The sequence below is a fragment of the Cebus imitator genome, unplaced genomic scaffold, assembly GCF_001604975.1.
Source record: "Cebus imitator isolate Cc_AM_T3 unplaced genomic scaffold, Cebus_imitator-1.0 Scaffold402, whole genome shotgun sequence".
Classification (NCBI taxonomy): domain Eukaryota; kingdom Metazoa; phylum Chordata; class Mammalia; order Primates; family Cebidae; genus Cebus; species Cebus imitator.
This window is the reverse complement of record NW_016107717.1, coordinates 818,764-833,509: the sequence shown is the minus strand read 5'-3', so window position 1 is coordinate 833,509 and position 14,746 is coordinate 818,764. Positions and strand designations below refer to the sequence as shown.

The following is a 14,746-nucleotide window of genomic DNA, read 5'->3' as shown; positions in this document are numbered from 1 at the left end:
AAAAAAAAAAAAAAGCCAAGAAACAAAAAATTAAAGAAGTATAACAGTGGTACAAAAAAAAAATAAAGAAACAAAACAACCTTCCCTCCCTATCCCTATTTCCACCTCCTGGGAGTGTTTCTTAATCTTCAGCAATGATTATTTCCTCCAATGATTACAGGACTGTGGAGAGCATTCTGGTGTGACAACGTTGTCTGCTTATATGGAGCAGACGTTCCTCGTTTTCCTCATTCCAGGTCCCACAGAGTAAAAGTCACTTGGTAGGACTCTTGCCCATAGAGTAAGCACAAGCTCTTCCAGCTCAGGAAGTTCCTTCTGGAGCAGCAGTGTGCACCATACGGGTGGAGCTGCTCTGTGCAGAGTGTCCTCTGTGAAGAGTGATGAGAGGTACCCTGTGGGATTAAAGCATCCCTCCCACCCTTGGCAAGAGCCTGGAGCTCAGTAAGGGCGAGAAAATGCCCCCTCTATTATTTCTCCTGTGAACTTGGCCCAGGAAGAGTGAAAATGGCTATCAGTGACCTTGAGGGCCACCAGTTGGCCAAGTCCCCTCTGACTCCAGCTGATGGCATGGCATCTGGGTGTCTGTGAGGAAGAAGGTCACTAAGGTCATGCAGCCAGAGACAGTTCCCTCCATAGGCTAGTTTTGCCAGCTATCTCCCCTGTTTGCCAGGATGGGCAGCAAAAAGCCAACTTGGACTCTGAATGCCAAGCTTTTTACCACCATGTATCTTGCTTTTGTCTTGCTTTCAGTGGGATCTCCCCGAAGTCCTGTGAATAAGACCACCTTGACCCTGATCAGCATCACCAGCTGTGTGATTGGCCTTGTGTGCTCCTCTCATGTCAGCTGCCCGCTTGTGGTCAAGATCACCCTGCATGTCCCTGAGCACCTGATTGCTGATGGTGAGCCCATTCTTCTGAGGATGCGACCTTGCCCTCCAAAGAGGAAGGTTTTCTGATTGGGCAAAGGCTAGAGAAGATAGGAGTCACTGTTACCTATTACTCCATCAGAGGAAAACTAAACTGAAATAAGTAAGGATTAGGACACGATTGGATTGCCCATAAATGAACTAGGAAAGCAGGTTAAATAATAAACTAAAGCAGTCACCTCTTCTTCTCTATGCCCTCTCCCATTTTTGTTTGTTTTTAACATGTCTTGGTCTTTGAAGAGAAATGCAGAGCCCACTGGCTACACATAGGAAGACACCAAGACTCCCTAAGCCTTTGAAAGGAAAAAGCTAAGTGGAATAGTAGAGGTGTTAAGAATTAGCCATGCTTTGGTTTGGTATGCCTGGGTGATAAATTCTTAATTGTAGTAACTTGCTGTAAGCCTAGAACTCAGAAGTCATAATTTACTTTCATCCAAGGGGACCCCAATATAATGAGGGAGTAATATAGGTTCTGAGAGTCCCTGAATCATTTAAGCCCTGAGCACCTAATTGACTTGTTAATGTCTGTTCTCTGAGTTGCTGTAAAGCTGGAAATAGGTGGGGACTGTTCACATAGTGTTAGAGGGCCTGCAATTGTCATAGCCCGTGAAGACAGGCAGCAGCCTCTGCTCCTTGGAGGAGTGCCAGTGCCTGTGGCTGGGTCTGATGGAGCCACACCATGGCCACCACAGAGCTCCTCTGTCCCTATATTCCTTAGGAACATCCTGGAAAGATGGAATGGGGCAAGGCAGCAGGGGACTCTGGCTGGAGAGTTCAATGTCCCTGTCCTCACAGAGGCCTGAGTGATGGCCCCGCTTCTGTCTGCTGATCCCTTGCTCTGGGGCTAGTGATGGGCTAGGAATGGTGAGAGTTAGGATCTCTGGTTGGTACTAATTCTGAGGTTGGTGTTTCCCTGTCTTCCATGGCTTGTGGATGGATGCTGTGTGTGCACACATAGGCATGCTTCCTTTCTGTCACCCTGCAGGGAGCCGCTTCATCTTGCTGGAGGGGAGCCAGCTGGATGCCAGTGACTGGTTGAACCCTGCCCAAGTGGTTCTCTTCTCTCAGCAGAACTCCAGCGGGCCCTGGGCCATGGACCTCTGTGCCCGGCGGCTCCTGGACCCCTGTGAACACCAATGCGACCCTGAAACTGGTAGGCGGGAGCACCGGGCAGTGGGTAACTGTCAGAGAGATCATGCCTGTTACAATCACTCCCTTGAGATTCATACTATGCCTCCTCAACTCCACTGTCTCATTGCCATCTCAAGCCTAGACCATGTGGGTGGCCAGCATGTGGTTGGGCCACAGAGCATGTTGGCTAAAACTGTGGTCATTTTCTGGCAGAAGACTTGGAAGGATCCTAATGCAGTCCCAAGCCAGAAAACTCAGTTTTAGGATGACTTCCGTAACCCATTTTTCACACAGTCGGGATATTTAACTACTGGGGTTAGGCATTTTATGATGATAAAATTAATGCATGTTTATTGTAGAAAATTTTTTAAAAATTAGAAAAGTTTATAGAAGAAAATTATAATCATCTGTATTTCCATCTGGATAAATCACTTTTAAAATTTTAATGTCCTTTCTTCCGATCTTTTTCCAATGCATGATTTTTAGAAGCTTCTTAGAAGCATACTAAGTCTAGTAGAGTTTTCCTGCTTTTTTTACTTAACATTCTGTCATAACTTTTTCAGAATCATTAAATAATCCTCCAACACATACTTTTAATGGCCATTTGGTATTCCATTGTATGTCTATATCATAGCTCATTTAAACAGTTCGCTATTATTTGACATTTAGGATGCTTTAAATTTTTAATTTTTATAAATACTATTAAAATGAACATCTTTTCACATAAATGCTGGACATATCTGAAGTTATTTTCTTCAGATAAATCCTAGTGAGAGAGTACTGGGTCAAAGAATAGAAACATCTTCAAGTGTGTTAGACTATCAAATGGACCCTTTTGGAGGGTCCAAATTCAGGTATGGCATAAATTAGAACTCTCCCATTGCTCCTTGAGTTCAAACATAGGTAGGAGCAAGGATCTCTTATTTCAGGCTGCTTTGCACTTTCATTGTAGAAGGCATTTACCTACAGTAATTTCTACAAAGACCTGTTTTTGGTAAATTCAGTACCACAAATAGATCCTTCCCAAAGTAGTATGATCCCTTAGAGCAAAGGACGGCATTAAAATGATATCTAAGATTCCCAAGCGAAATGTTGCTAGAGTCGGGGCCCAGCCCCTGAAGCTTTTTGTATATCATGTGCAACCAGCGCCCTCAACACCCCCCACCCCATCCCACCACACTCGCATTTTGTTCAGGTGCTGAGGTGGAGAGATCTTAATAGAGGATGCATCTAAGATATCTAACCCTTACTTATGTTGTAATCTATGACTAGATCCCTCTGGGACAGTAACAGGTAACTGAAACATCTAAAATTCACCGTCTTAGGTGTTAAAGTTGTTTTATGTGGGCCCATCACAGAGATTCTAGGCCCCCATATGGAGGAGAAAGTACAACATTTTAAACATCTGAAGTCGAAGACTGTGCTTACTTGCTGCTCCTCCCACGCTGTCAGGCAAACACCAAACCAAACAGATGGGCTGTGTACCATGCCCAAAAGCTAGTGTGCTCAGGAGAAATTAAAAAGAGCTAATCTCAGAGGTAGGTGCTCTCCATGCAACTGAGCTAGTCTCTGGTACCCTAGTTCTCCAGCTGGCTTGGATTAAAAGTATTTGGGACAATCTCAGTTGTTAAACTCACTTCTGAAAGAAGCTTGATCCCTAGAGGAACTTTAGATGCTCCTACTTGTATTTTAAAGAAAAGGAAGCACCTTTAGTTACATGTGTGAAAAGAAAGGACTGTTGCTTTATGCTTGGAGGGGTTTCAGTGATAAACTGCCTCTATTCTTTACATTCACATTTGAATTCCTTAAGAAGTTACATGATTTGCCCAAAGTCCCACAGCTACCTAAAGCAGAGTCTGTGTTTCATTTATCATGAAATCTACAAAGGTGGGATTATAAAGGTTGCTTAATTTCCTCAGATATGTCAGATCCAACATATTTGTCATTCAAAACTATTTAAGCAACAACCATTACTAAGCATTACCGTTCTGTGTGCCAGAAAGCTGCTTGTCTACAGCAAGCTCTCCCATCAACTCTTCAGTCCCTTCCAGATGTCTCATTTCTAATCCTTGCTGAAAATGACTTTGGGAAGCCCCTCCCCTGCTAATGGCTTCTCAGTGTCTGTGACAATGAATGAATTTCCAATTGGAAAGTCACAGAGGAAGACTAAAAATAAGATTCCCAAACCCCAAGACAAAACTAAGGTGCAGCATCTTCATTTTGGGTAGTAGCTGAGAAACAGTTCTGCAAAGACTCTCATTTTCATGAATGCTGGAATTGGAAAGCACTGGTGATGTGGTCATCCCACATGCTCATCAGAAAGAAACTTTATCGCCTCCCACACTCCATCCCAGAGCCTTTCTCCAAAGAGCTGAGTGTGGGAATTGGCTTCGAGTCAAGTCGACGTTATTTTTGAAATCCTCTAGCTAGCTTACTTGGAAATGTCATAGTGTTGGGACATGTGCTTTCCCAGCCATACTGAGGGGTCTGCCCATATGGATGCATGAAGCTGCGCAGTGCACTTGTGTACTTTTAGACACACACACACACACACACACATACATACACACACACAAACACACAAACACAGATGCTCAGTCACTGCAAAGGAGCAGCCTCCTGGTGCCTGGAGATCTCCTCAGGCATCCTTACTAAGATCATCCCAAAGTGAATCTCTGTTTACCCATCACCTGCATCATGCTCCAGAACACCAGGTGTGAGAGACACAATAATGTGTTCCCAAAGTTGTCCACATTCTCATCCCCAGGACCTGTGAATGTGTCATGTTCCATGGCAAAAGAGAATGAATGATGAGTATGGAATGGAGGTTGCTAAACAACTGGCTTTAAAGTAGGGAGATTTGGGGAGGAAGATGACCTGGGTAGTCACAATGAAATCACAAGCATTCTTAAAAGTGAAACAGGGAGGCAGAAGAGAAGGTCAGAGTGATGTGATGTGATGAGGACTCAACCAGCCATTACAGACTTTGAATATGGAGACATGAGCCAAGGAATGTCAGCAGCCTCTAAAAGCGGGAAAAGGCAAGAACACACAAAATAGATTTCTCCCATGCTGCCTCCAGAAGGTAACATAGCCGTATAGATACCTTGATTTTAGCCCAGTGAAACTCATGTTAAACTTCTGGTGATATAGTAAATTTATGTTGTTTTAAACCACTATGTTGTGGTATAAACTGTAGCAATAGAAAACTGATACACTAACAGGAGAGAAGAGACAAAGATGGGCTGGGTGCGGCAGCTCATGCCTACAATCCCAGCATTTTGGGAGGCTGAGGGAGGCACATTGCTTGAGCTCAGGAATTCGAGGCCAGCCTGAACAACATGGCATAAACCCCTAATAAAGATACAACAAATGAGACAGGCATGGTGGTGAAACGCCTGTAGTCCCAGCTACTCGGGAGGCTAAGGCAAAGGCATTGCTTGAGTTTAGGAGGTTGAGGCTGCAGTGAGCCAAGATTGCACCATTGCACTCCAGCCAGAGTGACAGAATGAGACCCTGTCTCAAAAATAAATAAATAAATAAGAAAAGACAGAGAGAGAAAGGAAAAGCATTGTTACGCTCCCTCTTTATATCCTGCTTGGGCAATTTATAGACCTTCTAAAGATGTATCAGGAATCTGTGGAAGAACTGGACCTAGAGAAAACTTGCTGATCTGTTTTGCATTCTAGCTCCTGTCTATATTTCTGTTCTAGCAACATGCTACCTGGGAGGAATGTAATGTACCTAGAGCTCTCAGCCCAATGCATGGGATATAGTAAGCACTAGCAAATGTTCTTATGATCATCAAGGGCCCACAGGCTTTCCAGTTTGACCTTGGATGAACTTGAGAAATGGTAGGCTGGTACCCCAAGGTATGCCTGCCATTCCCAATCTTCTGCTGAGCACCGTGACCTCTTCTAACAGTTCTCATTCTATGACAATTTATGTTCCTAGCATTTGGTTTTTTGGGAATTCAGCATGCATGTGAGTTGGGTTCATTGCAATTTCAGAAAGCCTACTGTGTGCCCTTCCAGGTCAGGGGAGACCAGGGGGAAATGCCTAGAAAAAATGGTTTTCAATGAAAACAAGGATAGGTGATGTTTGAGAGCTCACTATCTGTCAGGCATTGTGCTTTACTTAAATTATGTAATTGGAGCTTCCCTGCAACACTATGAAGTAGATGGTACTCTTATCCCCATTTCACAACGTTGTTGACTTATCTGCCCAAGATCACTTACCTAGTTAATTACCTAGCTGGACTTCAAACTCAGGCTGCCTGACTCAGAACTCACACTCCTGACCATTATTCAAAGCTGTCCCCACTGCTCAAGCTGCAGGAAAGGAATTAAGGTGGAAGGCTTAGAGTTGTTTCACTTCCATGTGGCTGTAGCAGAGCCCCAGGCCCCGAATGAAGCCCTTTGCCAGCTGTACCCTGACATTCTTTCCCACATGTCCCCAGGTTTGTAACCCTAGGTGTGCCTCTGATTAAGTGAGGCTAATAGCAAAGCGCTAGGGCTGCATGGCTTAGTGCTCCCTGGATCCAGGCAGAGGTTGACTTTCCCTGCACTTTGCAAGGATTTTTTTGTTGTTGTTGTTATGGTTGTATATTTGTTTGATTGTTTCGGTTTTGTTTTTTGATGGAGACACAGATTACCTGGTTTCAGTGACTTTTCTCTTCCTCTCCCTGTCCTTTGTTCTGCCGTATGGACAGCTGTGGAGGCTTCACATACCTGCTTCATTTCACAGCCCCCATCAATCCTGGCCACTGACCCTCATTGCCCCTTTCAAGATATATACCTTTTCTGGTTCTGCAAGGAGCACAGGCTTTCCAGCTAAATTAAGTTTTAATCTTTATCCAAGATGTTCACTGAAATCTCTTCTGTCCCACGTCTTTCCGTAGGCCAGACCCACCCATGTGGAAATGTATAAACCTGCTGAGGGGCATCCAACACACTTCCCAGACTCAAACCAGCTCCCCTCTTCTTTGCTTACTCTGAACCACTGCCTTTCTCTCTAACCTTTTGTGTGTGTGTTTTTTTTTTAACCTAATTTGGCAGGGTAGCTCAGTCTTCATTTTGTTGCTGCTACCTGGATTGCCCACGTGTTCTACACTCCCTGTGTGTCTCCATTAAACCACATTGCTTCAGGATGTTCTTTTGGCCCACTTCCCTCTGACTCCCTTCCCAGAGTTGCTTGGGGCTATTTGACCCTGGACTTGCCTCTTTTCTGTTGTCTCCACTGGAAAGGGAGACCAGACAATTAGTTACGAGATATCTTACAAAGACTTCCCTTTTCAGAAGGAGCATACCCAATTTCATTTCATAAAAGCCACCCCCTAGCTGAAGCACAGAAGTGGCTAAGGGCATTGGCCTTGCTCTGCATTTTCCTCATGGAGAACTTGGTGAGCCCAGCCATGTCTGAGGTTCCCTAGCTCCAAGGTTCTTCTTTAATCTTTGAATGAGATTTGTGCCTTAGTCCTTCAGCTGTAGAATGGGAAGTGACCAAAGGCACTGTCCATCATCCAAGGTACCTCGAGGTGTCTACTGTCAGGGTACCAAGCACAAATCAAGTGCAGCTGTCTCCAGACCCTGCACCGACCACCTTTCAGGCCCTCTTCTCTTTGGCAGTGTGGTTGCCTGAGTGCTCCTGCAGGGCACACTCTATCTGGCTGGGCTCTCCTCCGTACCATGACATGTCTCTCTGTTGGAGTCCTATGTACACCACCATGGAGTCGGCGCCTCATGCGTTCCTGCCATCTGTCACAGCAGATGCGGAGACTGCAATACTTCTAGCTTAGGAGGGCATCCAACACCCTTGTGGGGTCTTTAAAATTCACAGCTAACAGTCGGAGCCTGTGCTTTCATGAAACCCCTCTTAAAGTCAAGATTTAGCAGTTGGTTGCCATAGCAACTTCCCTCATCAAGTCTGAACTCCTTTCGCTGGAGATGGCCAAACTGGTTTTGTGGAGGAATATAGACAAGGGACGTTTGGTGGGTTCCAGAAATGAGGATCCTGTGAGAGGCAAATTTTGGAGATCCTCAAAGTCTAGCATGATGCATTTGAAAATTTCTCTGTTTCTTGGACTTTGGGCTGAGGCTGCCGTTACATGGAGGAAAGCTTGAATGATTGTTGGCAGTCTGTCCCCACATTGTAATAAGTGATAGAAGCCTCATAAGGGGATAATGACTATGAAGGCAATTTGAGAAGGTAAATGTACTATACAAATGCTAGGTATTGCTGTCATTAGGAAAATAAGGCTTAGCTTGAACTCTGAGTTGTTAGTGCATTTATTTTTGCATGTTTTGTGGTAACTAGGTATCAAATGTGGGAGAGAACTCCCGTTTTTGTCAATCCCTAATTCTAGGCAAGGTGTCTAGCTGAGACCATTCTAAAAGTCAGAGTGATGGCTTTGACAAACTATAAGATTACTTCCTGCTTCTAAATATTATACCCATGGCTAATTGTTCACACAAGGACAACCAGGGGAGTATTTTTCCCTAAGGGAGAAGCATATTTGAGACCTTGACCCATTTATTGGCTTACATATTTGCCTTTTGGGGGTGGGGTATAAATATCTGTAAATATAGGGCTAATCCATTAATTAATTTGTTTATTTTCTACTGCACAGCATTTGTCAAAGAAGACTAACCTCGTTCCTGGTTTTGCCCTGTGTAGCTTATAGTCTAGCACCCATGCTTTCTTTGGAATTGAGAAGGTGTGAGGCCAGGCTCCTGGCACTCTCTTCTTTTGCCCTTCCCAGTAATTGCCTTCTTTATCTTTCCTTTCATCAGGTAAACAGCCTTCATCCACAAACCTTAACCTCAGCCACCTGATTTCGAGCCCTGTTTTTCTATTTTTGACTCAGAGCCCCCTGACCATTTCTAGATACAGCTCAGTACCACTAAAGCCAATGAACTTGAACCTATGGATGCAGCCCATGTGGAAGCCAGAATTCACCATACGGGAGACAATGTCCTGATCAAATACTCCCTGTGTATTTTTTTTTTTTTTTTTTTTTTTTTACAAATGAAGAGGTTTTCACTCTACTCCTCAGCACATTGAGCTGAACAGCTATGGGGGAACAAAAATGGTGTGATCTGGTGGTGAGGCTCTGATGGATAGTCGCATGTAGGTCAATCTTGAAACGAATGGCTAAGATGCTAAAAAAAAAAAAAGGTTTTGCTCAGGCCCTCTCCAGTACCTTCCCCCTTAACTGTGAGGCCCCTTCACTTCATTTTTATTGGGTTTTATCTTCAGAAAGAGAAAATAGCACTCAAAGCTATTATTCTATTTATATCCTCTTAAAGTGCTTCTTTCTTGAGAGTTAAAGAAATGGTATGCCCATCATTTCAGTAGGACATGGCACCTTTGTTATTTACAAATTTCAGAAAGTCACACTTTATTCTTTCACAAGTTATAAATTAAATAACCAGACATTAAAATAGTAGGAACTGGTGTTGTAACTGGCCTCAGTAGTTTAGGCTACATGTTATTGCATAAAAAATTATTAATATAAGGAGGAAGCAACAATTTTCTTCAAAATCAGTAGTAAATAGAGTAATGATTCTTAATCTTTTGGGGATCTTGGATTTACTTGTCAATCAGATGAATGTTATGGAACTCTGCCTCAAAAAAAGTGCATATACGCACATATACGGTTTTGCGTGAAATTCCAGAAGATTCACGGATTCCTTGGTATGCTAATGGAATAACAAATTATAATGAAACTAGTGATATTCTAAACAAATATGGAATTGTAGATGATTCTTCTGGTGACCCACTCCCAGATAATTAATCATTTTTACTTAAAAGCTAAAACCCAGAGTTCCTCTAAAGCCATAATAGATTTAAGAGGCCTCCTGTATATGTAGTAGCTGTTCTGTGAGCTTGCAGCCTGGCATGATGGGAGAAAAAAGTCTGGAATCAGACAGACATAGGCGCAAATATTAACTCTGTCACTTATAAGCTGTCTACAAGTCTTCATTTTTCTCAAGCCTGTTTTTCCCATTAGCATAACATAGCCGGTAATACCTACTTTCTAAGATTCCTAGAAATATTTGGTGAAATAATTCACTTATGCAGTTTTTAAACATTATTATTATCTAGTATGTGTCTTGTGATATACTGGGCATTGATAAAATAAAGATGACAAAGTCCCCTTTTCCTCAAAGGATTGTTGGTCTTTGTGCTTACAGATTACATATAATAGGTGCTTTCTAAATGTTAGATTCCTCTTCTAGTGAAAATTATCACATACTGGAAAGTGGAGAGATTGATGGGAATATTCATTTATGTGAGTGGTAGAGAGGGGAGTATATGACATAACTCATGCTAATATCAGAGTGAGGGTTTATCCTATTTCATGTAAATTTTTACAAGCACAGACATGTTAATCAATTCCTTCATGTTTCTCTTTCTTCCTCCTTACCCTGCTTCTAAGGGGAATGCCTCTGCTACGAAGGCTACATGAAGGATCCAGTACATAAGCACCTTTGCATTCGGAACGAATGGGGGACGAACCAGGGGTAAGTGAGGATGTGACGACTTAACTGGCTCCCACATGTCACTGCTTCTGACACAGACATGATGTGGAGTAACTGCATGGAGAGGAATAGAGCTAAAGGGTGGCTATATTCTGAACAGCAAATGGGTAAAAATGTCACTATGCCTTTCCATATTTATACCATTCCAGTGACGTCCATATCATCTTTTTCTCCATTTACGAGTCAAGAGATGATGCCTCTGACTCGCAGCCCTGCAGCTTCCAGCTGGGATCTGAAAATCAAGCTGTCCCTCTCTTCCTTTTCACACTGCTGCCAGCCACGAGGATTCCACAGGCAGAATTTAGCTGATGATTTTGTTTGGAGACACATGAAGCCACAGAGACTCCAGTGTAGCTCTCCCAGATCCTGATGAGCTTTGCAAGACTGACATGAGTGGAAATTTGTTTTCACCAGGACTGTCAGCAGGGGTGACATACAGAGACTCAGGAAGTACTCTGTGTTGAATAAGAGAGTAATTTTGCCTGATCCCCAATTATCATTTCTCAATGAGACTTTTGTTTTCCCCTAGACACACACAAGTGGGACAAAGTAGTTATCTTGTCTATTCCTTTTTTATTTTTTACATTTTGAATATTTTTATTGGGATGAAAAATACATAGCATACAATGTATCATTTAACCATTTTTAAGGATACAGTTCAGTGGCATTAAGTACATTCACATTGTGCAAGCATCCCACTATTCACTTTCTATTGCCCTTTTTTTTTTTTTTTTTTTTTTTTTTTTTTTTTTTTTCTTTTTTTTTTTTTTTTTTTTTTTTTTTTTTTTTTTTTTTTTTTTTTTTTTTTTTTTTTTTTTTTTTTTTTTAAATCTGTAACATTGTCTTGCTCTGTTGCCCAGGCTGGCGTGTAGTGGCATAATCATAGCTCACAGTAACATTCAACTCCTGGCCTCAAGCTGTCCTCCTGCCTCAGCCTCCCTAAGTGCTGGGATTATTGGCATGAGCTACTGTGCCCTGCCCTCTATTACTTTTTAAATGCAACTTTCTACTTTATTTTAGATGCTGAGAGTTTACTTTCTACATTGGCTGGGTCCTGAAGGAGGGTGGGATGAGAAGGGGATCAATAAATACGAACTACTAATAGCATCAATGGAACAGAGAAAACTAGAAAGAAATCAAGGCAAAAGGCATCTTGGAGTGGTTGCTTGGATTGCAAGTTAGATACATATTTGCAGCTTGACGGGGAAAAAAGAAACCAGTGTCATTTCAGACATTGCCATGGAGGACTCACATCCCTGAGGTCAATGATATGTCCCTTCCATGTGATTCTGACGAGACCAAACCTAGAATATTGAATGTAGTTCTGGACTCTCAAAGCAATAAATATGGTGACAAATGGGTGAGCATTTGGAGAAGAGCAGTAAAAATGATTGAAGAGTCTAAGGGAGTGATTTATGATAAAGGGATAGAAGAACTCAACTCTTAGAACTTAGCCAGCTTATGACTAAGTCAAGGCGTGATAGATGCCCATAGATGTCAGGAGAGGGCAAATGTTCTGAAACGGGTTGAAGTTGAGGGATAAGGACAAGAGAGAATGAAGTTAGGGAAAGGAAATCTGAGTCACAGGTTAGAAAACTTGGGGAAGTCAAAATGCCATGAAATTTTTCTGTTTGTGAAAGTGAAGGATTGCTCAGTTTTGACAGAATTTGAGGTCATATTACAGAGACAGCCCACAACATTTAGAGGAAGGTGTTTGTAGAAGGGCAGCTACATAGGAGGCAGCCTGTTATTGAAAGACTGGGGAAAAGGGCAGAGGGTTTGGCTGATAGAAGTGCAGTGGGATATCAATGAATAATACCACTGGCTATTTAAATTCTATGGAGTTCCCTTACCCTCTTTGCCACTGAAATGTTGGCATAGTATCTGGGGATCCAAAATTTTAGCTTATGGGATGGCTAAGAATCACAGTTGACTATGGTTCTTACTGATTAAAATAGTGTAAGTGGTGATAGATGACCAGTCTCTATCTCTTAGCTGCTGACTTGCTGCTGGAGAAATGACAGCAATGACAAAACATCATTTCACTTTGGCCCTGAGTGATCCAGGCTGGCTCACTGGAGTGATTGGATTTGGTGGTGAATCGCTCAAGCCTCCACATCCCTCGCCTTATAGACAGCTCATGGGAGGATGGGTCTGACTGGACTTGATAATTGCATAAGCCTTCATCCTTCCCTCTGGCTGTATGTAGAGACAGTCTTAGGATACAGACAAGAGCCTCAAGGGAAATAGTTGAGGCCCCAGCATAAGTGTCATTTAAAACAAGGCAGGCTAAAGCAGTGAGTTACAGACTGACAGGAACATTAGCCCCAGGAAATAGACATGAAGACCTAATCTATCATTTCCGTCTTTAATTTCCATTATTCTATGATCATCACTGTCTATGAGGTCTCATTTTGGACACTAATAAAATAATGGAGCAACAGTTAGGAGGAGGAGAAAAAGTGACTACCTTGAGAATAATGGAACCAGGAACGATAAGCAGTGTGAGTTTATATGTATGTGGTATTTAAAAAGCGCCAGACAAATGACTGTATTTTTCCTCATAAAATGACAAGGTAACTGTAAAGTATAAGGTGCCATACATCTTGATTTAAATCAGCGATCTGATACCATATTTCTTTAAATGATTCTCACAAAATTAATAGCAATTGGTTTGAACATGAAGACTGTCACTCGAAAACGGTCTGACAGATTGCCAACTAATGATACATATTGGTGTGTTATGGAAAAATCAATGGTATGTCTGATTTTCCTGAATATTTTATTTAATTCTCCTGAAGTGGAGGCAAGCAGCCCATGTATGAATGTTTTTCACTTCACATTCTTGTATTGCATACATTAAAATAGCTCAACAGTTTTTTGAAGTAGAACAACCAAACCCTAGGCCAGTAATAGTTTTAAAACAATTTTTTTAGTGAAATACCAAGGTCAGTGTACGAGGAGAAAAGTAGCAATAAGCCTTTATAACTTTCAGACAAGGAAGAAAAAATTGATCAAGGACACTAATACAAGAAGTTACAAATTGATTTTTTTTTTTTTTTTGAGGGAGAGGAGTGACACCTGCAACTTTAACCAGCCTCTGCCTCGTTCTAGTTACCTGGTCCTGAATGTGCATGTGTGTGTATGTGTGTGTGCATGTATGCTGTGTGTGTGTGTGTGTGTGTGTGTGTGTGTGTAGTGTGTATGTGGGTGTGGGTGGTGCCTGTGCATTATGTGTGTACATGTGGTATATGTGTGACTGTATGGTGTGTGTGTATGTGTGTGAGTATGTGCAGGACAGGAAGCCAGATTGTTTATAGTGGTCCTGTCACCACTCCATCATTTATTCTCCCACTCATTTGTGTTTTCAACAAATATTTGCCCCATTATCTATTGTGGTCCATAGTATGCTAGGTTGTTATTTATAGAAGGCAATGTGGTTCCTGCTCGGGAAGAACTAACAGTCTATGCAGATAATTGAAAGCATAACAAGTAATTGCAATGAAATCTAAGACTTATTAAAATAAAGGTGTGAGCAAAAGTCTGTGGGATTGAAGTTTAAGGGGTGACTTACGTGAGGTCAAAGAATCTGGAATAGGACTTCATGGGGAATTTGGATTGTGAACTGTTCTACTTGCCAGATAAAAAAGGGCGTTCTAAGCAAAGGGAACCAGCATGTAGAAAGGTACAGAGACATGAGAAACGTGGTTTTTTTCAGGAATTGTAAATGAAAAGCTCAATGTAAAATAAGAATTCAGTTTACAGAGACAAGATAAGAGGTGGGTAAGGTGATGACAGACTAGATAGCAAAGAGCTGTTGTTTACTAAGACTGTGGACATTAAAGCTCCCATGTACAGGACCCTAGAACCGCTAGCAGGAGGGAAGGGGAAGTCCCAGGTTTACTCTCACTACACATTACTTTTTTAGGACCTTTCGTATCAAATTTAAAAACACAAAACTTCTTGGGGTTACCTAGACTTTTATTTATCTGGATTACCTCAGAAAAACATGTTCCTGCAGTTATCCTGTAGATAAAAAGGCTTTAAGACCAAACAACCAAGAATGACAGAGAATTGGAGACCATATGCAGAAAGCATGTGAATCGAGGGGGTTGCAGTCATCTCCTGTGGCGACTCTAGTTCTGC

The 14,746-nt window shown here is 42.1% G+C and overlaps 1 protein-coding gene across 2 annotated transcripts in view; it reads left to right on the top strand.

Moving 5' to 3' along the window:
• The window catches only part of ASTN1 (astrotactin 1), a 323,619-nt gene that overhangs the window by 160,554 nt on the left and 148,319 nt on the right, over positions 1-14,746 (top strand). For both annotated transcript variants that reach the window (XM_017508838.2, XM_017508837.2), the window contains exons 6-8: positions 751-900; positions 1,912-2,079; positions 10,498-10,582. In XM_017508838.2, the coding sequence (XP_017364327.1) occupies positions 751-900; positions 1,912-2,079; positions 10,498-10,582 (403 nt within the window). The remainder of the gene's footprint in view (positions 1-750; positions 901-1,911; positions 2,080-10,497; positions 10,583-14,746) is intronic.